The sequence below is a fragment of the Seriola lalandi genome, unplaced genomic scaffold (assembly GCF_002814215.2).
Source record: "Seriola lalandi dorsalis isolate HSWRI2012SDOR001 ecotype SW California unplaced genomic scaffold, Sedor1 jcf7180002054885, whole genome shotgun sequence".
NCBI lineage: Eukaryota > Metazoa > Chordata > Actinopteri > Carangiformes > Carangidae > Seriola > Seriola lalandi.
In genome coordinates, this window is record NW_019525437.1 from 6423002 (window position 1) to 6447680 (window position 24679).

Sequence of the window (24679 nt, forward strand, 5' to 3'; positions counted from 1 at the left end):
ACCTCCTTCTCCTCCGCCGTGGATTCCCCCTCTCACCCTCATTCTTCTTCTTCTGACTCCTTCCATTTTGGTTGAAGACATGTGAACTCATGTGCTGCATTTATATAGTGCTTAAACCTGATTTGTTTGTCTACAATTAAGCAATTATGTGTTTGCGCAGCTGATGGCTGTGTTTAACCAATTAGCTCATATGTGTGGTAATTTCACAGTCAGTGTTTTGGAATTGCAAGGAAGTGACATCATGATATACTTCTGTGTCTAATGTATACAAATGTGTTTAGTATTTTGCAAATCACTGTGTGTATTGTTTTGCAAAAAGTGTGAAGCTGACATTGTGCTTATAGTGGTGCAAATCTGGGCTGATGTTTTGCTCCGTGAGTGTAAGGTTTTGATAATTGTGTAATACTTTCGATTTTAGTGATTATGCAATCGAAAACAATTGTAAGCTGTAAATACATTTCTGTGCCTGAATTTGCTTGGTATCTCACCTACTGATTACATATCAGAATTGTTTGTTTGTTTGTTTGTTTGTTTGTTTGTTTGTGTCACAAATTGCTGACACATGTTCTAAAGAATGAGTTTGTGCAAGAGAAATGTTTTCAATGACACAGACACACACATGGCTTCTGTTCAAGACAAATACTTTGAAGAAAATAAAGCCATATTGAGAAACGAAGGCAAACTGTGCATTGCTTAACAGCTACACTTTGTCTCAACAGTTTCCAAAATGAGGTCGGAATCTGCATTGTTTTCACCCTTACATTGGATCAACTGTGTATAAGTGGAGCATAACCAGTGACATTTGTGCCCACTAAAAGAAATTATAGTTTCTTGTTTTTTGAAAGAATGATCATAGTTTTCACTGACAAGCTATTCTGCTTATTTTTTTTATTTTATCTCATATTTACTTTAGGTGGATGACTCACTGAAATGCAGCATGTTTTGTTTGCTTAATTGATTGCTGCAAATGATTACCAGGAAAGAAAACAAAACTTTTACAGGAATAATCTTTTTTTTGTCAGTGAATGATAAACAAAGCCTGACTACACAGGGGCATGAAACCACTGACACAAAAATAGTATTTCTTTACAAAATTAACCTTTAAATGAAAAAAAAACTACTATCTGTCTGATTGTGTTATTTTGCTTAATTGTAGATAAGGATCCAGCGTGTCATGTAAGGTTTTGTGTGCGGTTGCTTCCTCTCTGTCTGTTCCCTATGGGGTAAGGTTATATTTGGAGGCTGGAACAGACTTACGTAAACCATTGAGCAATCTCCTTTTGCCTGTGAAATCCACAGCTCCTTCTGTGTATAATAGTGTTTCAGACTCCAGTTTCTACTTCTGTTTGGCAGTTCAGGGTAATGAAGCTACAATGGACATAACCCAAAGCTGTGTCCTATTTTTGTGGCTGCATACACTCACCTCTGTGAGCAGTGAAGGTAAGACCAAGTGTTTCATGTAATATGTATTATTCAATTCATTCTCTGACAGCAAATTTATATCTATTTTTGTTTATTGCTATCTCACAGATTGTACACTTCAGGACTTTGTAAATGGGGAGCTGTATGACAGAAATTTTAACACAGTTGGTCTGCAGTCCAGCTACCCTCCTGGAGAGGAAGTAAGAGTGGGCTGCGTTGTTGGTTACACTGGCTTTTTCAAACTGCAATGTATGCGGGGTCGATGGCAGTCCATAGGCAAAATATGTCAACGTAAGTTATCAATTGTACTGTTTGGAAATAAACATTTATTCTGCCATTATGGGTGGTAAAATACTTATATTTACACAGTGTTGTTTTTTGAATATGTGCACATTACCGAAGCAGGCCAGATTTTATTGTATTATCATTGTTGAACTTATAAGATACAATATCCAACAAAATACAGTGTATTATTATTAGTGGAAGAACCATTTGTGCCATCACTGCAGTTTGGGCCAATGTACGTCACTGTAATATATATACACAATATATTTACTAATGTTCTCTCATTAATATGTCTTAAGGGAAATCATGTGGTCATCCTGGCGATGCGCAGTTTGCAGATTTTATTCTGGAAGGCGAAGATTTTGTCTTTGGGTCACAAGTTGTATACACCTGTCACAAAGGGTATGGAAATATTTATAATCATAAACCAATACTGTTTCTTCTTATATATTTCTGTGCTTTTTAGTATTATACTGTATCCCTGTAGTTTGCCCTGCATAACAAGGTGTGCAGTTTCAATTTGGCTTCTCTTCATAAGACATTTCCATTATTAATTTTCTACATTGCACTCGATTCAGTTATCAAATGGTCAGTCGCAGAAACACCCGTCGTTGCATGGAGAAAGGCTGGGACGGTACCATTCCTGTCTGTGAAGGTACGAGCTGAAATAAAGGATCTTGATCACACACAGAGGGAACTGTCTGTGTGTATTTCTTAAGGTCGATTAATTTAAAAAAAAATTTGCCCATCCAATTAATTTTTCTATCTTGCTTTTCCTTCCAGCCTTGCAATGCCCAGCGATATCAGCAGACAATAATGTTCAGATGATTGGTGACGCAGATGAGGCAAACTATGGCAACGTGCTTCGATTTACCTGCAGATCCAGCAATGAAATCCTGTATGGGTCACAGCAGATCTATTGTAATGAGCATGGACAATGGAGTGATGAAACTCCAAAATGCAGAGGTATAACAGGCTGAAACGAAGAAAAGGGAGGGAAAGGGGAAGACAGAAACACACATAAAAAACCATTAGCCACTATTAATCAACCACTAACTACCTACTGACCACTTTTTTTTTATCACCATAACAACCAATCAGTTAGAGATGACCTATTTAGAGACTGCACAGTTGTTGAACTTGGACCCAAAGCAGACAATCAGGGATTATGTGAAATGCTTCCTTTCTAAAGGTACTGACCCGAAACCCAAAATATCCAGTGTGCCCCAGATATTTTTACCTAACCTACCCTCATGAAACCCCAACCAGATTTTAACATCACGTTAAAATATTTCTAGTAGTACCTTTATTCAGGGATTTTTATTTTATCACCAGCTGCTCTCAAACCAGGGACCTTTCAAACTGAGTGGTTACTGTTACTGTTACAAATGTTTTGGTTGTGTGTTTTTCTTGGACAGAGGTAACATGTCCGGTACCAGTGATTGAAAATGGATATGTGCTTGGAAATATCCAAGAGTACAAACAACATGAATACTTGGAATTTGAGTGCAATCCGACATATAAGCGCTCTGAGGCCAGAGATCCAACATGCACAAGAACAGGTCCAAGAGCAGAGTGGAGCCCCACACCTGTGTGTGAACGTAAGTGTAAACTCAGTAATCCAAATTTGTTAGTTACATCACCTTTACAAAATGTTGCTGTATGAATTGAGGTTGTGGTTTACTTGCTGAAATAATCAAAAAATATGTTTTATTTCACAACAAATGCAGCAATAACATGTAGACTGCCACAGTTTCCAACCGGAGGAGCCAGTTATGACCCTCCTTACAGAAATGTGTTTCCACCTGGTGAAAGAGTAAAAATAACATGTGGAGACAGGTACTACATTTCCCGCCCTCAAGACATCTCAGCAGTTGCTACATGCAAAGATGATGGAGAGTGGACTTTCCAACTAACATGCAGAGGTACAAAACTCTGTGGGCTTCAAACAGACTGTCTCCAGAGACACATTATGAGATTGTTTTTGGTGGTTCGTCAACACTTGATGGTGATTTCCAGTCATATCTCTATTAATTGAGATTAACAAGTCTCTCTCTTATTCTAGAGGTTACATGCAACCGTCCACGAGACCCAACTTTGTATGACTGGAGGAATTGGGAACCACGATTAAAGTTGCTGGATACTGTACGTTATTCATGTAAGGGAGGCTATAAGAGAACAGATGGTGCCACTGAGGCCACATGCACCAGAGATGGGTGGAGCCCAAATCCACTCTGTCAAGGTATTGTGAAGTTGACCTTGTGTTATTGTCATTAATGTGAATTTTCTATTCATATATATCAAATGAGGAAGGAGCTTTTGGTCCAGACAGGATCAATGTTTTTACTCTAAAGCTTATTTTCCACCAAAAAAAATAAAATCCCAGAAACAAAGATTATATTTTCAATCTGTCCTGGTCCCAGTCTATGGCGTTCATTGCAACAGTGGTTTTTTGCCTTTACATGAAATACAAGTAATGCTGCCCTGTAGACAGTGGAGACCAAAAGTAAATCTGCAACTTATGTGTCATGTTGCCTGTTACTCCATAAATCTGAACTACAAAGCAATGTCCCATTCACTCCCATACACACTCCTCCCTCAGAAATACAGAAACAACTGTTGCTAATCACATTCAGAAAGTAGCAATGTATTTAATAAAGCTTCAAATAACCATTTTTTCACTTCATTCACACAATTTCTAATGAAAACTGCAGACATTTAGATGTTGTGTTCTGTGGATGTAGATTGTCCAGAATAACAATGGCTTTGTTTCTGTCAGGAGATGTTGCTAGTAAATTTTCTAAATGAGTTTTTTTTAATGCTGCACCACAAACTAAAATCCACTGACCTCTACTGCAATAGTGACATACTGAATCTAACTGTCTAAATAACTTTTTCAGAAATTACTTGCAACAGACGTGATTTCCACAATGCAGATGTTGAAGACCCTAAGCAGACATACAGGGACGGTGAACACGCCAGTTATGTCTGCAAGGAGGGTTATAGAGGAAGTTTTTATCTAACCTGTGGAAAAAATGGTTGGAGTGGACAACAACAATGTAAACGTAAGGAAATGCAAAACAATACATTCACACTATTTTTTTCTTTTTGCTTAGTTTTGTTCTGTTTAGTTTTTTTCTGTTTGTACTGCATTTTCATGTGTCATTGACAGCTGATTTTATATATGAAAGCCCTCCATCTGGGCTGATGAAATCCCTGCAGAGGTCTGAAGACATCAGAACAGATACATGTTCAATCTTTAATGTGAAAAACATGCTTCACCACAACTTAAAGTACGGTGGCCCTGAGAGCTCAACACACTACAACTTAATCAAACACACGCAAAAAGACAAAACACCAACAACATGAATTTGACAACACATGTGCTGCAAATACTCACAACACAACAGAGGTGTTTCCAGGAGACACTAAAAAGTGATGAACCTGTCGGGGTCTTGTTGTTCAATGACCAGTTGTGTGTTTAGAAGTTAAACGCATTGATCAACAAGGTTCATCACTATCTACTTTTTGCTTAGTAACTTATTTTTTGCGTTAATTCCAATAGTGAGAGAGAGATTTTTTTTTTTTTTACAAAAACACTTTATTTGAAATGAATTGAATGTTTGAGATGACAAATATGTGAATAAAGTGGTAATGTAAATCACATTTTAAAAATAAATTATTAAGTAAAACATTGTGCAGATGATGTTTAAGTAGCACCAACATGTTTTGAAACCCTCAAGTTGTTTATAAAATCTAAACTGTAACCAGAGTCTGGCCCGAGGTTGACCTGCCACACTGTCTTGGCCTCCTGCCCCTCACTGTTTTCTATTCTCTTTTTCCTGCTAACATAATTCGCCATCTTTTCTTCTCCTGAGAGGAAGTTCAGGAGCTGCCACTTGTTTTGTTGCTTTTGTTGTAGCCAGCTCCCATGATAAAAACCCTCTCAGTAAAAACAACGATAAAGAGACTAAAAAGCAAAGTTAAAAGAGAGAAGAGCTCAGTGAGTCTCTTACACTCAGAAAAAACATGAAAAACTGTCTCACATTGATCACAAAAAAGGAAACTTGTTTTAAAGCAGTGGGATTAAGAACAGAAATAAAAGCATTGGAGGCAACAGCACCGTGTAAAGTTCTCCACTGGAAGTCACCAGTCTGTTTCTTCAGGGGGTGCTTGTATAAAATCCTCCACTGTGGGCCCGGTCCATTCTGTTCAAGTGTCTGTGACCACACAGTGGCTGGTCTGTTGTTCAGTCCGACCTTGTGGATACTCGTCACACAATTTTCATATAGTGTCTTTTTGTTAGCTATGTGTAGAATCAGTTTTTGTGTGTTTGGGATTTTTAGTAGGGGGCCGGTCAGTTCTCCCAACCCTGGGCTCAGGAATATTTCCGGGAAGGGGTCTGCAGGATCAGGTTTAGTCTTTTTTTTTTGGTAACAGTCCATGAGGAGGCTCCTCTCTTTCCCAGGGAGCCTCCAGGTCCAGAGCTCCAGGATTCTCTGGGCCACCCGGACAAGCTGTTATCAGTGGTCCTCTCAACAACCAGTGCAGAGAGTCGGCTTTGGGACACCTTTTACGGTAAAAATGGGCCCATGATTTAAAAACACCTTGATAAAATGGAGGTAACCCAGTTAAATTTAGAAATTTAGAATCAGTTAAAAACAGAGCATGATCCAACCCCAGCTTATTGGCACGCCTAAGGATGCAGCTGGCCACATCTCTTCACATCAGATCTGCTGGGCCTGTCAGATACTTCTGTAAGAACTGGAGTCTAAAAGTGGCAGTCTGGCTGGCCAGGTGGAAGAGGCCCTGTCCCCCCTCCTCTCTGGCTAAAAACAGCACCCCCAGTGGCACCCAGTGTAGTCCCAAAAGAAATGTATTATCACTGTATTTTCACTGTATATTTGTTAACAGCCCTGGGGTGGGGGGGTCTACACAGGTTAAGCGGTACCACAGCTGGGATGCTACCAAGTTATTTAAAACCAGCCACTCTCCTGCTTTCTTTACCTCTCAACTTTCCTTTTCTCTAACTGCCTGCATTTCCTCCTCACCTGTCTTCTCTTCCACCTGTTCACTGATCCCATCTTTGTAATTCATTTGTTCACACACAACCTTTCATTCCTTTCTTTGTCCCTTTCCCTTCCCACATTACCGAAACACTTCATCATATATATCGTGGCGAAAGTCACATAGTCATAATCATCCACTTTAACCAGGAAGCGAAGGTTGAGCTCCTCATCCTGGTTGTCCAGTATCATATACAGCAGTCTGCGGTGGGACACTAGGTGTTTCAGTAAGGGAGACTAAATCCAGACAGGATCTTTCTGATCGGGGACACCACCTTCCCGTGTCTGGAAAGCTCTCTACTGAGAAACTCATCGGTTATGAAAGGGGGACATTGGACAGGACCACCTTGGTGGCTGGTTGTGACAGCTGTAGCACATGTAGGCTACTAAACTTTCATTCACGGTGAGTTCTGTCTCGATGACCCGGTTCACCTTCTCCACCTGGTCCAGAAAAATGACCAGGGCGCTGTTCATTCGGGCAGCCGATTTAACACAGCTGTGCCCAATCTTTTCCCCCACAGCCAGGATGATGTCCTCAAGGCTGCAGGGGAATGCGTCAGTGACCTTTACTCTGTGTTTGCGGGTTTTCCTTACGCCAGTAAGGGGAAAAATCTAAGAATAACCTACCAGAAAAAGACAAAAAGCACCAAATCCAAACCAATGCGAACTGTCATTAATGAGTTAAATTAAAGCCCATTTGCAGATAAAGAATCAATAAGGTGACCAAAACATCAATCATACTCCCAGCATGCACTCCGAGAGAGAGAGAGAGAGAGAGAGAGAGAGAGAGAGAGAGAGAAGAGAGAGGATGATGTGGAGCAAAGGGCAAGAGGTTGGAGTCGAGCCCAGTTGGCTTTTTGTGGCTACAGTGCTTTCTCTGTGTCCATCGGACAGAAGGTTTTTGTATAATCTCCAGACTAATGTACATATAATCAATATGCAATGGAATTTAGAATCACAATCAGTGGCAGAGGAATTATTTAAAATGTATGGCCTGAGAGCTTTGAATTACATTACATGCAATTACATGTGTTATATCCTGTGTAACTGTTGTACCTGTTTTATCTACTTTATTATCTGAATATTTTGTATAACTAAACTATCTGAATCTGATTTGCCAACTCTTATGTGAAAACAAAATGCAACTTCCACTTGTCAGTAACCGTCTCTACATTTCTTTTTTTCCAGCGGTAACATGCAAAGTAAAACATTTCCAGAACGCAGACATTGATGGAACAGTTCAGTCAGTATACAATTACAATGACCAGGTTGAGTATGACTGCAAGAACGGCTTTAAGGGACGTTTTTCTATAACCTGTGGACCAAACGGTTGGGTCGGGTCTCCTGGTTGTACAAGTAAGAAATTACAATGCATAATACAGTTAATAGGACAAACACTGTTTTTTTTCCCTTTGTAAATTATTATCGTTCATGCTTATCCCACAATTACGTATTTTTTTAACTTCCAAACATTGTATAAAGAAAAAAAAAAGGGTTTCTGTTATTTCAGATTATTAGGAAATGAATCACTACAAGTAAAAACCACAAATAATCTGTTATATTGGAGCAAAAAGTGGTTTTCAAAGATAGCAATGACAAAGTAAAATGTGTGCAGTGCCTAAGGTTTGCAAGCGTTTTTCACTTGTTGCTGCAGTCACAGATTAGAGAAAGCTCCGGTTAGCGAGCTGAGCCGTGTGTCGAAGGTAAGGCAGCAAAAACATTGAAGATGTAATAAACATCACAATCCTCTACATTAAAGTTACAACAACACCACACTCTGATGAACAAGTTCATCTGCTGGATCAAGACAAACCAGGCGAGAGAGAGAGAGAGAGAGAGAGAGAGAAGCTAGCGCAAACAGCTAAGCTAAAGTAACTAGCATCTGAGTAGCATAACAACTGCTGAATTAATGTGCTAAAAGGAGCAGAGAGCTCTGAGTGCTGGAGCAGAGCTAGTGTAAGTTTAAATGTACAGCAGGTGGTTAGACACTGTGATGAAGAAAACAGCAATGTTAACCGTGCTCAGACAATAAACTGCCAGTAGCAGAAACTCAAGAGACTGGAGATGAGACACTATCCTGACATCAGCACGTGAGCACGTGAACAGCCACTAACTACTGTTACTGAAGAGACATTTTACTACAGTAGAAGTAAAATCACTGTGTAAAAATGTTCTCAGATAAAAGTACAAAGTAAGTCAGTTAAAATGTCTCTGAGTAAATGTGTTACATTTTTAAAATGCTGAGGGGAGGGGAAAAACATGTTATGGTGATAATGATAACATATGATAAAACTACAAAAAATAAATAGCATCTTTAGGCTGCCAGGTGTATCAGTTTCCAAATGAGGACAGCACTCAAATCAGCCAATTAATTCCAAATTAAATACATTATGGGCTTATGTATTATTAGAGCCTATGACTTTAATTTCAGGTAACATAAAACAGTGCATGTTATAGCTTACAGTCCCCCCCCCCCCAATCAACACAGTCTATAGAGCCATGTCTGGGCAGAGGATTGAGAGTTTTGATTTGCAATACATACAAATAAAATTATTAAAAGTAATCATTGTAACTGTATTTTCCTGTTTGTACTGAGGTGGAAAATGCAAGAACAAGTTCTTCTTATGTGAAAACCAAATGCAGCTTCCACTTGCCAGTAACCAGTCTCTACATTTATTTTGTCCAGAGGTAACATGCAGAAGAAAAGATATCCCATATGCAGACATTGAGGGAAGACCTCGGCAGGTATACACGTACGGTGATCGGGTTCATTATAATTGCAAGGATGGTCGTGAGGGAAGTTTTTCTCTAACCTGTGGACAAAATGGTTGGGGAGGGTCTGAAGATTGTAGAGGTAAGAAACTACAATAATACAAGGACAAACACACTATTGTTGTTTATGGTTATGCACAATGACAGATGTTTAACTTTGGCTTGCCCAAACCTGTGAGGCTTAATGACTTCCAGTCAATTCCAAACATTGTAAAACAGTTTCACTTACTTCAGACACAGTTAAAGGACAAACACCATTTTGTTAAAACGTGTTGAAATCGTTTATTAAAGAAATAGTCAAAACTGTTGGTTAAATGTTGAAGTTAACGCTTACGAAGAAAAATGGTAAGTAAAGCTACACCAACGTTCATGCTTGAAGAAATTTTGTCTAAGAGGACCTTGTTGAATCATAATTGATCATACTCCTGGTTCAGAGGGTTGACAGAGTGAGTATACATATATGTATGTACATATACTGTTTACATATATATATTTAAATATATACTGAATCGAGTTCTCTGCCTACGTGTCTTTTGGGTTGATGTAAAATAAAGGTAATCATTTCCTAGATATCTTTAGAAGAGAAATCTTCAAAATAAAACTGTGATAATAATGATTAAAAAGTTGTACAAAATATTGTGTGTGTGTGTGTGTGTGTGTGTGTGTGTGTGTGTGTGTGTGTGTGTGTGTGTGTGTAGGAAGAGTGAGAAGGGTGACATTTTTGGGGCCATAACTCTACATGTCTTTAGTATGAACTTGGCTGATGCCAGGCCAGGGATGTCGGCAGCATAAACTATCTGAATCTGATTTATCAACTCTTATGTGAAAACCAAATGCAGCGTCCACTTGCCAGTAACCGTCTCTACATTTCTCTTTTGCAGAGATAACATGCTATAGGAAATATTTCCAGAACGCAGACATTGAAGGAACAGCTAAGTCAGTGTACAAGTACAATGAGCGGGTTCAGTATGTCTGCAAGAATCATCATGATGGACGTTTTTCTCTAACCTGTGGACAAAATGGTTGGGAAGGGTCTGAAGATTGTAGAGGTAAGAAACTACAATAATACAAGTGTTGTTGTTCATGCTTACCCCACAATGACAGATGTTTAACTTTGGCTTGCCCAAACCTGTGAGGCTTAATGACTTCCAAAACAGTTTCACTTACTTCAGATTATTGAGAAATAAATCACTACGAGTAAAAACACAAATAAACTGGGATGTTGGAGGAAAAAGTGTTTTTCTAAAGAACAGCAATGATACAGTGAAATGTGTCAGGTTCGCAAGCATCTGTTACCTGTTGCTGCATGCATCTTATTATTTTATTATTCTTCTCTTGCATCATTTCAAACTGATTCATTAATAAGTGACACTGGGGGACAACAGATCAATGCCTCATTTCCATCTTTACAATTAGTCTGGAAAAAAGGTGCCTTGCATTTTACATTTCTACAGGTTGTACAGGTTTATATTCTTAAAGGATTGGTACATGTTCTGTATTCATGTGCTCATTCTGGAGGACTGCAGGATATAAGATCAGACAAGGAGTAGTACCATGAATTAGTTTCAAAATATGTGCGATCTTACACACCTGAAAGGAAACTCCAGTCCTGAAATACAGTAGATAAAGAACTAGTCAGGGGATGCAGGAAATCAGAAATCAATTGTCGAACTGTGTCAAACTACTTTTCACAGTATGGAATGTAGGTGTGCGTCTGTTTTACAAAACTTAACAACAACAATGCATTACCAGCAATGAGAACAAAAGTTACAGCCACAGTGTACTAAGATTAAATGTTACGGGTTCAACAAACTGATTACAAATCATCCTTTGGGAGGACATGAATGTGTGGATCAACTTTCATACTAATCCATCCAATAGCTCCGGATACAAGTCACTAAAAACCACTTATGTCAATTGTAAATGTCTGTGGAAAATATAATGTGAATCATTAAAGTGGATGCAAACTTTGACCTGCTAAAGAAAAATCAAGGATTCAACAAAGTCATTATGATTTCTCTCCTGAGCATCACAAATGTGAAATATTTGCTTTACCACTTGCATGGCTAAGAATATGTTGTTCCATCTTTTAATTGATGCTCTCTGGATGTAACTTTTTTTCTGTTTTTAGTTCATACAGAATGTCAAAAACCTGACGTTCAACATGGATTTATAGTTGGCCCATACAATGAGACACTGTACTACACCTGTGAGGAAGGTTATAAGCTTGTGACTAAACCCTGGTGGGGTGAAGCCAAATGTGGCAGCACGGAGGCTCTTGCACAGTGTATCGGTAATGAATATTTAATTCCTTACAGGTCCAGTTATAACCAGCATAAAGCAAATTGACCACTGTGGCTTGTTAATGTAGAATATTAACTTTTTTATTTAGAAGATGAAATGATGTTTTGGAATCAGTGAAGAGTTTCAGGTATTAGAGTGACTATACAAACACCTGAAAGACAAGAAAAAATGAGTAAAAATGTGTTTCATTGCATCCACTGCAATCAGTGTCCCTCTTTCTCTGTAAGTTGTAATATATTGGCCCACCCCACCCCCATGGCTTCAATCACGACTCATCGCTCTCTCTCCTGTCAGGCTCTTGGACGCAGTCAAAGTGATTCAGCTGTCTTTTAGGACTCATAATCTGTAACAGCTGTAAATTTTGGCTGTTTGACAGATTTTCTCCCTGGTTCATTTCTGCAGTAAAGTTGTCAGGAGACGCTCGTCATGAATTTATTTCCTCCATGGCAGCAAAACATGTTACATTAAGGCTACAAAACAACCCATAATCCAACAGTCTCTGTAGAAGACCGTGCTACACGAGTACTCTCTCCCCTCAACAAGAATATCTTATATTATGAACATATTGTCTAGTCCTCAAACGCAAGATGACCCTCACTTTTTCAAACCTGATTTCCAGTATAAAAACATTGTCTTATATTCGGGCCAGTTTGGTGTTTTGCCTTTTTAAATACAAGGATATTAACAATCAGTATTTCTTAAAGGAGAGATCAATCCCACACACTATCACAAACTGGCTGTACATTGGCAGCCGATTCATCTTGCCCCATTCCTGATACAAAGCAAAATCTGATATGACCCCTGCCACAGCACATTTTGGACCAGGCTACATGGATGAATTATATGTTAGATCAATTTTATTCACACTTGATTTTTGAAAGAGTGGCAGCCCTGACAAAGGATCATTTTGAATGAAGAGATTTTGTTTATGTTGCTAATATTATTTAGTAATATTCCAGCCTAATTGTTTGTTACTATATCAATTCTAGAGAAAAGCGCATGTGGAGAACTTCCTGTGATTCCTCATATGGAAGTGGAATCTCAACGTAATAATTATACGCACGGTGAAAGTGTCACAATTAATTGTAAGGAAGGATACGTCGCTCAGTTTGTTCGCTTAACGTGTCATCAGGGAAAATGGAATGACAGTGAAACATCACTCGAAAAAATCTGTCAACGTGAGTCATCCTCATTCTTATTTTATCAGATGTAGGCATTTATAAAGGTTATGAGGTATAACCTAGTACTGAATATGTTTTCATCTCTTCCAGCTATTCTCAGTCACTGTGTTCCCCCGCCTAAAGTCACTAATGCTGTTGTTGTGACTTCGCGTCAGAAGGAATACACGTCTGGCTCTGAAGCAACTTATCAATGCCGTGATCAATATACAATCAAGGGAGTCGCCACAGTTACATGCATCAATGGGACATGGGAGGAGAGGAACTTTACGTGCACACGTACGTACATCCAAATGCATTTGAAATTGCTTCAGATGTTATATGAGAGAGTTCAATTAGTTCAATTTCATTCAAACTTGATTTTTTTTTTTTTTAAATTGGCAGCCATGATGCAGGATAACTTTGAATGGAGAATGTTTGTGTATGTATTGCTAATATTATGTGTTAACACAATATACACAAATTGTTATTGTATCAGCTCCGGAAAAAGGCAAGTGTGGAAAGCTTCCTGTAATTCCTAATAGGGAAGTGACATCTCAGCGTAACAAATATAGGCTCAGTGAAAGCCTCCAGGTTATTTGTAAGGAAGGATACACCGCTCAGATAATCGCTTTACGCATGTCAGGGGAAAATGGTGTAGGTGTAGATGTAGGCATTGATAGAGACATTATGAGGTATAACCTAATACTCAAGTGTTTTTATCTCTTTCAGCTAATGGCGGTCCCTGCCGTAACCCACCTGAAGTTGCACATGCTGTTGCTGACACTTCAGATCAGACGGAATACACGTCTGGCTCTAAAGTAACTTATCAATGCCGTGATCATTATACAATGGAGGGAGTCGGCAGAATTACTTGCATCAATGGGCAATGGGAGGAGGAGAAGTTTACATGTAGTCCTACAGGTACTTACATCCAAAAGCATTTGAAATTGCTTCAGATGTTATATGTGTAGCGTTAAGCCATATTTAAGGATTTACTCTTGTTGAAATGGGGCACCAGTCCTCTAGGAGGACAACAATGAATTACTTCATTGCCAAATTTATCAATATCATATCGGAAGCCATGACTTCTCGATTCAATGGATCTCCAGTCTCTACGTCAAAAGAATACAACTGGACAACAACTGGGTGTAAATAAAGGAAAGTTTATTAACTAAACTACTATCTACAGAGTAAATGCAAGGTGTAATAATCATAAAGATGAAAATAATATAATGAATGAGCTGTGTGATGAGTTGGCAATGGTGGGAGAGAATATGTTATGGCTATACACTATGGCTATACAGCTAATGACACTACATTTACGAATTAGGTTTGATGATTAAATATTGCTATATTTCGACATCAACCCAGTCATGAGCAGAGTGTTAAGACCGGCCTACTGTGAGTTGCGCTGTAGCTGGAGACCCTCGGCTGGAACCCAGGTGTGGTTGCTGTGGTAACCCCGGAGACGCGGGGTCTAGGTGGATTCTCCTGAAGGCCGTGTCCCGTTATAACGATGGCGGATTCTGCCGGTGTCTCAGCGGTTCAGCTCTGGTGGAGTTTGCCAGGAGACTTTCTGTCTCGGGCTCTCCTGATTTCTGCTCGGCTTCTCTGCAGGCGGTCGTGCAGATTTTATCTGCTGGTGTCTCTTGCGGGTTGATGCGAAATAAACTCTTATGCTTTTCACTTTGGTTGGGTAATTTTAGAGGAGGTTGGCGTTGACCAGATGACTCTAAAGTTGTCAAAATCTTCAAAAAGGAAAACTTGATGATGATTAAAAGTTACAAAATTACTCTGAGGCACTTCTGTTGCTTTGGTTCAGTTGGTCTTGACTTGGCTTATAAAAATAAAAGATTGCGCATGTAGACAAAAATCATGTTACTTGTAGCTTGTGGCAAAGAAAAATAAAAGACGCGAAAAGTGCAAAAATGACTAAGAGCCATGAGTTTGTGGCTAGCAGCTTAGAGCTAAGAGTTTCCATGGCTACAGAGCCGGGCTTTTAGCCGGGACTCTGAGCTTTGAGCAAAGATCTCAGCTTCTAGTTTCTGCATCGTTTCTCACTTCGCGCATCTTCTTGTCCTCTGGTTTGTCTTCTGGTTTCTGGATTCTGAACAGATTTTCGGGGCTTCTGACCTGATTTAGGCTTAGGCCTGGAATTGGCTTAGGCTTTTGGCTTAGAATAGGCTTAGAGTGGGCTATGTGTGAATTGTTCACGACTGTTTTATCCCCTGGGGGCTGGCGCATGTTTCAGGGGCGTCACCCGTCTTCCCCTGTGCTTCCACTTGGAGAAGAGAGTAATTTTCCACTGAACTTTTAGAATAATTTAAATCTAGAGTTTACTTATAAACTCGCACATCCTTCTTCCACCATGACCACAAAACATTAAATGAAACAACATAAAACTACTTGCACTAATAATAGCAGAGAGGAGTAATAGGAGTGTTGATTTCATATTACATCCTTCAAACCTGGAATTAATTATGATACAAGTGGTTAATTGATCAAACAACAATATAAACATTTCCCAAAGCTAATACTTTATAAATTTGGATTACACAGCAGTTCTTCAACTGTAATAATAATAATATGCACATTCTGGATGTCATGTAGTGTGTGTTACCTTGTGTGAAGGATGCTGACAGTACGGTCACATGAAGGACATCGTCTTAAAATCTACATGTTACATTTCAAACATTCTATGGGACAGAAGTTTGGGGTTAAACTATTGCATAGGAAAATCTCATGAGTTATAGAACAGCTAGATATTTAATTTTACATTCATCCTTAGATCTGCGTCTGTGAAGAGTGTTCTGCTGGTCACTACCCAGGATTGGAAAGTGGGTTGTAGTTTATGACTCTTATCTAGAGAGGGGCAAAGGAAGAGAGGTTGGTGTGTGTGTGTGTGTGTGTTTGTGTGTGTGTGTGTGTGTGTGTGTGTGTGTGTGTGTGTGTGTTCAAGCATGGCACAGACAGGCCAGGATTCACACCTTAGTGTTAATCAGTCCTTTTGTTGTTACTTGTCCTATACAAGAAACAATCAAATATCTTTAGACAAAGTCTTATTGTTACAAACTGGAGATTTTGCCTATATTCTCCAGTTGTCTGGTGTCCATTGGTTGATCCTCTGGAGCTGACCCTTTGACCTTTGGTCTGGTTCTGTGTTGTTCGGCCATGCTAACAGCATGGTCTGTTTGTGGAAGAGGGGTCCTTTGTCTCTGTTTCTTATCAATCTGATAGTTTGATGGTGGAAAGAGTCGCAAAGTGTCAATTGTGGGTCCGTAACTCTGCATGTCCTTATAATGAACTTCCTTAATGGCTTGTGACTGATGCCAGGCCACGTATGTACGCTACATATGAGAGAGTTCAATTAGTTCAATTTCATTCAAACTTGATTTTTTTTTTTTTTTTTAATTGGCAGCCATGATGCAGGATAACTTTGAATGGAGAATGTTTGCGTATGTATTGCTAATATTATGTGTTAACACGATATACACAAATTGTTATTGTTTCAACTCTAGAAAAAGGCAAGTGTGGAAAACTTCCTGTAATTCCTAATAGGAAGTGACATCTCAGCGTAACAAATATAGGCTCAGTGAAAGCCTCCAGGTTATTTGTAAGGAAGGATACACCGCTCAGATAATCGCTTTACGCATGTCAGGGGAAAATGGTGTAGGTGTAGATGTAGGCATTGATAGAGACATTATGAGGTATAACCTAATACTCAAGTGTTTTTATCTCTTTCAGCTAATGGCGGTCCCTGCCGTAACCCACCTGAAGTTGCACATGCTGTTGCTGACATTTCAGATCAGACGGAATACACGTCTGGCTCTAAAGTAACTTATCAATGCCGTGATCATTATACAATGGAGGGAGTCGGCAGAATTACTTGCATCAATGGGCAATGGGAGGAGGAGAAGTTTACATGTAGTCCTACAGGTACTTACATCCAAAAGCATTTGAAATTGCTTCAGATGTTATATGAGAGAGTTCAATTAGTTCAATTTCATTCAAACTTGATTTTTTTTTTTTTTAAAAAGTGGCAGCTATGATGCAGGATAACTTTGAATGGAGAATGTTTGCGTATGTATTGCTAATATTATGTGTTAACACGATATACACAAATTGTTATTGTATCAACTCTAGAAAAAGGCAAGTGTGGAAAACTTCCTGTAATTCCTAATGAGGAAGTGACATCTCAGCGTAACAAATATAGGCTCAGTGAAAGCCTCCAGGTTATTTGTAAGGAAGGATACACCGCTCAGATAATCGCTTTACGCATGTCAGGGGAAAATGGTGTAGGTGTAGATGTAGGCATTGATAGAGAGATTACAAGGTATAACCTAATACTCAAGTGTTTTTATCTCTTTCAGCTAATGGCGGTCCCTGCCGTAACCCACCTGAAGTTGCACATGCTGTTGCTGACATTTCAGATCAGACGGAATACACGTCTGGCTCTAAAGTAACTTATCAATGCCGTGATCATTATACAATGGAGGGAGTCGGCAGAATTACTTGCGTCAATGGGCAATGGGAGGAGAAGAAGTTTATATGTAATCCTACACGTACGTACATCCAAAAGCATTTTACAAAGTAACTCGCAGAAAGCTTTAAGAGGACAATAAGAGTGTTCAGTGAAATAATGCCTTAAGGATTTTTAAAACTCTGTAATCCAATGTGTTATTATTATTATTATTATTATTTTAATTTTTTTTTTTTTTCTAGGCTACTTTGAAACACATGAATAATTGGCAAAATACGTATTTGATTTTAGCGTCTAGATTACAGATTAAGAGTCAGAAAAAAGATGTACTGAAAATGAATAGATTGAGACACTACACTGCTAATTAGGATCGCTTCGAGTCTATCCTAATACCATAAACACAAACAATTTGGCGCTTGACAGAGTTACTGGTCCCTGTAATTATTGTCCTCACCATACTGACCATAAAGAGATCCCTCTGTGGTGGGTAACTACACTGTAAAAAATAATAGGGAACAAAATCTGCATTTTCCACTGTATAAAAATGCATTTTAAAAATGAGCCAAAAACAATTCAGCTTCAGCTTTGGGACATTTTCAAAACAGCTAGTACAAAGTTAAATCACCTCAAATATTATATGAGCCACAAGATTACATCGGCATATAATAAGAAATTGCTAATTAAAACTGCTACTATTCAGATGCACTGTGGGTAGGAAAGTGTGGATTGAATAACTGTAAAAGTTTCTAAACTGCATCAAAATTACCCAGGAAAAGGGAAATGATGGGCATTTTGTTTAATCAGAAATATCCATGTAATAGTCCTATATAAAACATAATGTAATACTGTACATATATATATTGATATAAAACTTCAGATCAGAATGAAAGAGGAAATAGGACATTTTAGGTTAAGAAAACTAAATAAAAGTGCTTACCTCACTCTGACACTTGAAGTACAGCATATGGGTAAATATAACACCATGGGTAACAAAACTTGAAAAAAGAAAACATGTATCATACAAGACAAAGGCACATATCCTTTATATTTGCTATATATATTTGTTCAGTTTAATAAGAAAGTTACGTAGAACTGGATGTATGAATTACACCCATTATATGTGATACTGAAAACAGAAATCCTCTCCCACTGCTCCCACTCTGGAGCAGTGATGCAGATTTTCCTCAAGGTCAAAAGAAGTCTCAGTGGAAAAAAAAGAAAAAAAATTTCTATGGCCTTTTTGCTTTGGTTGTTTGGTCAGAACACAGAGAAAGAAAACTTAATTTGCCTCATGCATTATTCATACATATATGTTCTTGATATGTATAACTAGGTAACATTGAATGAGTTTAACAGTCATCTGTGTAAAAAGTGAACTAATATTATAAAGCTTTGGCATATTAAATAAAGAGGAGAACATTACAAAAGCTTTATTTGGTGGTTTTATTCAGTAATTTTATTCAGAACCTCAGACCTATTTATATGGGTTTTATTAAGTTATTGAACTGTGTGTTGGCTTCAGCCTTTAAAACTATGTTTCATCTATCAAAATATTCTGTCAGTGGTCTCTCTCAGTAACATGGCCTGCAAAATCTCACAAATTTTAATAACCCAGCACTGTTTTACAGGGAAGGGAAAGTGCATTAACAGAAAAAAAAAGAAAATAGCCTTTGACATAAAAAGAAACCAAATTGCCAAACTGGAGCAACAAAACTTCAAGGTGAAAGCATTGAATTGTAAAAATTCCAGGGACATTTTGAGTGCCACGATGGCTACTGTCGGGATAGGGTTAGGGTTAGGGTAAAAAATCTTCTCTGTGTCACTGTAGCGATGACATCACGCAGCCCTTGGCTGTCAGAGGTCAGGTCAGGAGCTGCCGTTGCCGTGGCAATGTGAAAATCTGCCCAGAATTTGGCTTCTACATGGCTTCAAACAATTGCAAATTATGAGAAAACCATTACTTCTTTTCAAAAACCGAAAACACCGTGACAGACACTGAAGCCAGAAGTTTCTTACAGTCTCTATTTTATTCAGATATTCCTTATAATGAGTGAGTAAGCTCAGTGCAAAGACAGAGTGAGATTCTTTTGAAAAAAAAAGACGATTACATTAGGTGTCAATGAGAGTGAGACAGGTATTGCTGCCGGACTCGGCACCCCCGTTTAAATTTTGTGCAGACCCTGCCTGTCAAAGTTACATTTTATGAATCCCAACCACTATGTCTACATTTTCAGAAATAATTATTTGTCTCCATTTTACGGTTTGGCCCTGAGCTCGAGTTAAAAATAAAAATAGAGGTTATTTTTTACTGCTTCACGCACTCTAGCCAACTGATGCTGTCACTCTAACTTTGAAGAAAAAGTGATTTCCTCTCCTCCTTTGAGTGCTCACAGTTTCCTCCTCTACAGCTAGGATAGCTGAGAGGAGTGCCTCGGAGCTGAGCACCCGTGGCACTAATAATAATGATAATAATTTAAAAAATGAATCACTTCAATTCCTGCAGCAAATATTTAACAAACACTCAACAAAAATTCTATTACACAATATAAAAATTACTATACATGCATTTTTGTATTATACAGTATGCATGGTATGTGTAGGACTCAGATTTTCATCCGCCCTCTGTAAGTTGTCAGCTCCGTGACATTGCAGGGACTCTTACTTTACTGCAGTTTTTGGTTAAAAGTACAATTAAGCTTTAGGTTAGTGAGGCTACAGTTAGAATGGAGGTTGAGGATGAGTCCCAGGAAGTCCCAGAGTAGTTTGACAGAATATTGACACAATTGTAATTGTATACAATTAATTGTCCATTCTTAAGAGATGATAATTAAAGTGTGCATGCTAACGAAATATCTGAAATAATCACTTTCCCCAAATTAACTGCAAAAGTGACTGCGATTATTCAGATTATGTTACTTAGAGCTGGGGAAAAAAGCTGCATTATGTTGCTGACAACAAAGTCTAGTAACTAAACATAAAACTGCCTCTTCAGTGCCACCAACCAATAAAATGGATGCTGCACATAATAGTGTTATCATCAAATGAACAAAGAATGAACAAAGTCAAGTCACTTTCACTTGCTTTCAACAAAAACCTGATAAAAACCTTTTTTGGAAACTGTTTGGTTAATGAATAATCTTTTGTCTTGTTTTCCAGTACAACAATGTGAACGTCCTGATGAAATTCCCAATGGCTATTTTCAAATTGTCGGTGGTACACGTGATTTTCTTTTTGGAACAGTTATCAAATACTACTGTGATGAAGGGTATGTGGATCAAGACTTATTTATAAATTCATAGACAGTATGATTATTTTATAGTGGTGTGTGGGTGGGAATACAAAACAAAATATCAATTGACATGGCAGTTTTTTTTCCTGTTTGACAGTTTTGTAATCTGGCATTTCATTGCAGGTACAACATGATCAGTAAGGTTGACACCCGCAATTGTTTGCTTGGCTCATGGTCCCATGATGTGCCGATATGTGTTCGTAAGTCATAGTAACAGCAGAGCAACAATTTTGTTCAAAGGTCTGTCAATTACTGTCAACTTTAACCCTCCAATTGTCTTTGGAGTCAATTTGACCCCATTCAATGTTCAACATATCTAAATAAATTGTTGACATAATTTTTTTTGCTTCATATTTAATGACTTCTCCTAATTTAATGGGGACAGCTGGGTAAAGATAAAATTAACATGATAATATTTTTTCAATGTCCTGTACACGTTTCTACAGATCGGTGATCTTTGGGGTCAATTTGACTCCAGACTGTTTCAGCTATATTACACATATAAGAAGTATCCATATTTTACACACACATCACTATAACATGCAATTTTATGATCTTCAAAAAACTTCCTTCTGCTTTAGGACCCATATCTACCTAACCATACCTGTAGTAGTACAAGAAAAAATAATACCCACGAGAACTTTGATATTTGGGGTACATGTGGGGGCAGGGAAATATAGTTCCCGCTCTTCAGCTCAGTTAATAAGAGTTGTGAAGTGGGAGGAGCTGTTTTAGGCACCCCTGGTTCCTGGAAGTAAAAGAAAATCTCCTGGTACAAAAGATTAACAACTGCTTTAAAAGAAGGAAAGTTACAAGTCTGTGAACATAATAACTTTGGGTTAAAAGTTAACTTCGACTCCTCAGGTGCATTTCTACAAGAAACCTCCAATTGTCACTTTGTGTGTTGCTAATGGCACGTGGAAGCTACAGATTACTGCGCTGAGAAATCCGATAATATAATCTGTATTTTAAATCAATTTGCTTTTACAATCTTTAATTTTGGATTAACTCAGCAACTTTGGTGCCATATTTTGTCCCCAACTCCAGCAGTTTGTAATTTGCCTCTCATGATTACCAATTCACATGAAAACAGACTTGTGCAACAAGGGACCATTCCCGCTTTGCAACACTGTGGGGAGGTTGTTCTGTCTATTAAAACCCCACATCGGCATTTTGTCTGACAAAAGACCTTTATTCACACATCAAATTATTGCCTTGCTCAGCCTTTTCTCCCGCAGTGATCTGAGTGACTGTGTTTACTCAGCTTCGAGGTGTGACCCCCCACCCGCAGATGAAGATATTACAATGAACGTTTTACTAAAATACGAAGGGTCCATATATCCTAGCTACATCCTCACATTCAGCTGTGACCGCCCTGGGAAATATTTGAATGGCAGTCCAAAGCTGACATGTGGGATAGATGGACAGTGGGATAACCCATTCCCCTCTTGTGAAGGTAAACCCTTAAAGATAAAAAAAAACAATGCTGTACACAATAATTATGTGATTTTTAAAAAATATTTGAGCATATTGTTATACTATATCATCTCTATCACACTATGTAATGACAGCATATATCATAATGGTGACATAAACCCCTCACATAATGTTTTAATTTGATAATATCTGTTTTATTCTTTTCAGACATCACTTGTAAAGTTGGCAAAGTGCTCCCTCATGTCAGTGCAGCTGATTTACCAGAATCAGTGAAGCATGGACATAGATTAAAATTTCACTGCGACAATGGGTACAAACTGGAAGGGTCTGAAGAAATTGTGTGTTTACAAAACGGGGAGTGGAATGCCCCCTTTCCAACTTGCGTTGGTAAGTTAACTTTCATTGGAGGGTAATACTATTTCCATTGATTTTACCCACGCTGGTATTTGCATATTTGTGTTTACCCAAATTTTTAGGAAAACAAATCAAAGCTGAAGTTGATTATTAAAGGCATTTTTAGCATATTGGCCCTTTCCCCTCAAGAATCTGTATATATACCAATAACTGAACCTTTTCTTATTAGCTGGGTTATTAGCTTTTTTTTTTCTTCTTTCCTTTAGAAAACACAATTGCGAATGGTCTGTGTTTCCACTGAGTGATGTTATGCAAATACAGGCGGGTTTTCTCCTCTTGCGTATCAACCCTTAGACATGATACAGCAGGCAGCACCAGTGTTTCCATTTAAATTTTGTGAAATATTTCTTTGTCGAAAAGTCTAAAAAAACACCTCATGCAAAGGTATTAATTTTTTTGCAACATTAGAGTTTTTTCAAAATTCACATGCTTCCAAGTTTGCGACGCTAAATTGCACGTAAAGCAAGTTAATGGAAACGCACCTATTGACTGGCGGAAACATGCTGTTAAATCAACACTGACACTGTTTGCCATCTCTAAAATCAATGTAACAACCGTCTTACCAAAGAGTTGTACATTTACACACGCAGCAGATATGGAGCAACATTAGCAGTCATTTGTAGCTGCGTTTCTGGCCCTCTGGCAAATTAAACTCCAATACTCATTCTCTCTTAGCTCTACTTTTTGGTTTCCACCAACTCCTCAATGAAATAGGAGTATAACTGCTAAAGGCTTCACTGTGTTCTCCAGCTAGTCTCTAATTGTGTCCGTCTGCTGTTTGGTGCTGAGCAGGTGGGTTTTTATTGCTTTCTTGCTTGATACAGCTGCAGCCAAAACAACACCATGAGAAATGTGACACTGACCCAAAATAATTCTCTGTGGGTTCATCATCATGTACCTTTTCACATACACGCAGTCATGTGATCCATTGTTGATATCAAATATTGATAATAGCCTAATTAATGAAAAGAAAGTACCTCTGTATGCAAAAATATCTTCCATATCATCTTACAAAGATTTTGGACGTAGATTTGATTTCATGAAACCCAAAAACTCAAGTCCAGCTTCCAAGTGTCTATACTATATAAAGCTATTGTTAAAACAGATTCTCTTCTTCAAAACAGAAAGCTGTGAAGTCAAAGACTTACCACCCAACGTACGCCTCAGCATGCATGTAGTAGGTGATCAACTAACAAAAGGACAAAAGTTAAGCTTTTATTGCCCCCTGCGTGGTCAGACTCTTCAGGGGGAAACAGAAGTTGAATGTTTAGCAAATGGACAGTGGAGTCATCCTTTTCCAACATGTGGAGGTAAGTCAAATTTTTTGTGTCCTCTTGCTACTTATTTGCGGAAATGATGAGTGAAGAAGCCGTGCTTTGCCATCTCAGAGGGTTTGATTGGCTGTTTACCCTGCATTTCACGGGTTCATGCTGTTTTACTGATTCATGCTGAAACTGTTATCTCAAGATGTAGTGGTGTGTTAAGTTATTTGTGAGAAGATGCAAATTTGATGCATGTTATCTTTGTGCTTAGAGTTTTTTTCTATGTTATAATCTTTTATATGTGTGTTTGAGGTTTCATAAAAACAACTGTGACTTAGATCACATTTTCACCTGCCATTAACATACAACTTGTGTTTGCATATTTCATGCGGATAAGAATAAATGTATGACAATTCACGCAGATCACTGTGAAACTGGAATGTTGTCAGATCAACCAAACCACAGCTGGATATTGCAATACAATATCTGCTCTTTACAATTAAAGCACGAATAAACTTTATTGATATATGTTTAGGAAATGGCAGCATTAAGATGAACATGATCCAGGCAGTGATTATGTTTCTCGCAACAATATAAATAAATATATATATATAATAATAATATTTATATATATATATATATATATAAATTAGTACTGTATAGATGAATTTTTAGGGGATGGGGTCGAGCTCTGCTCCCCTTACTTTATTGATCCGATCGACAGCGACTGATAATGGATAAACTTGTACTCTCTGTCTATGCCCACATTCTTTCAGCTCATTTTGATT

General features: G+C 38.2%; 1 protein-coding gene across 1 annotated transcript in view; it reads left to right on the forward strand.

Moving 5' to 3' along the window:
- The first annotated feature begins 1280 nt into the window (after positions 1–1280).
- The window catches only part of LOC111671704 (complement factor H), a 33527-nt gene continuing 10128 nt past the window's right edge, over positions 1281–24679 (forward strand). The window contains exons 1-23 of the mRNA XM_087180002.1: positions 1281–1440; positions 1531–1713; positions 2007–2109; positions 2286–2362; positions 2491–2673; positions 3126–3308; positions 3438–3632; positions 3773–3949; positions 4608–4772; positions 7962–8129; positions 9460–9627; positions 10427–10594; positions 11677–11838; positions 12839–13027; positions 13121–13306; positions 13739–13930; positions 16754–16945; positions 17380–17571; positions 20646–20754; positions 20902–20978; positions 22043–22234; positions 22423–22602; positions 23754–23983. Of these exons, the coding sequence (XP_087036128.1) occupies positions 1374–1440; positions 1531–1713; positions 2007–2109; positions 2286–2362; positions 2491–2673; positions 3126–3308; positions 3438–3632; positions 3773–3949; positions 4608–4772; positions 7962–8129; positions 9460–9627; positions 10427–10594; positions 11677–11838; positions 12839–13027; positions 13121–13306; positions 13739–13930; positions 16754–16945; positions 17380–17571; positions 20646–20754; positions 20902–20978; positions 22043–22234; positions 22423–22602; positions 23754–23983 (3738 nt within the window). The 5' untranslated portion in view covers positions 1281–1373. The remainder of the gene's footprint in view (positions 1441–1530; positions 1714–2006; positions 2110–2285; positions 2363–2490; positions 2674–3125; positions 3309–3437; positions 3633–3772; positions 3950–4607; positions 4773–7961; positions 8130–9459; positions 9628–10426; positions 10595–11676; positions 11839–12838; positions 13028–13120; positions 13307–13738; positions 13931–16753; positions 16946–17379; positions 17572–20645; positions 20755–20901; positions 20979–22042; positions 22235–22422; positions 22603–23753; positions 23984–24679) is intronic.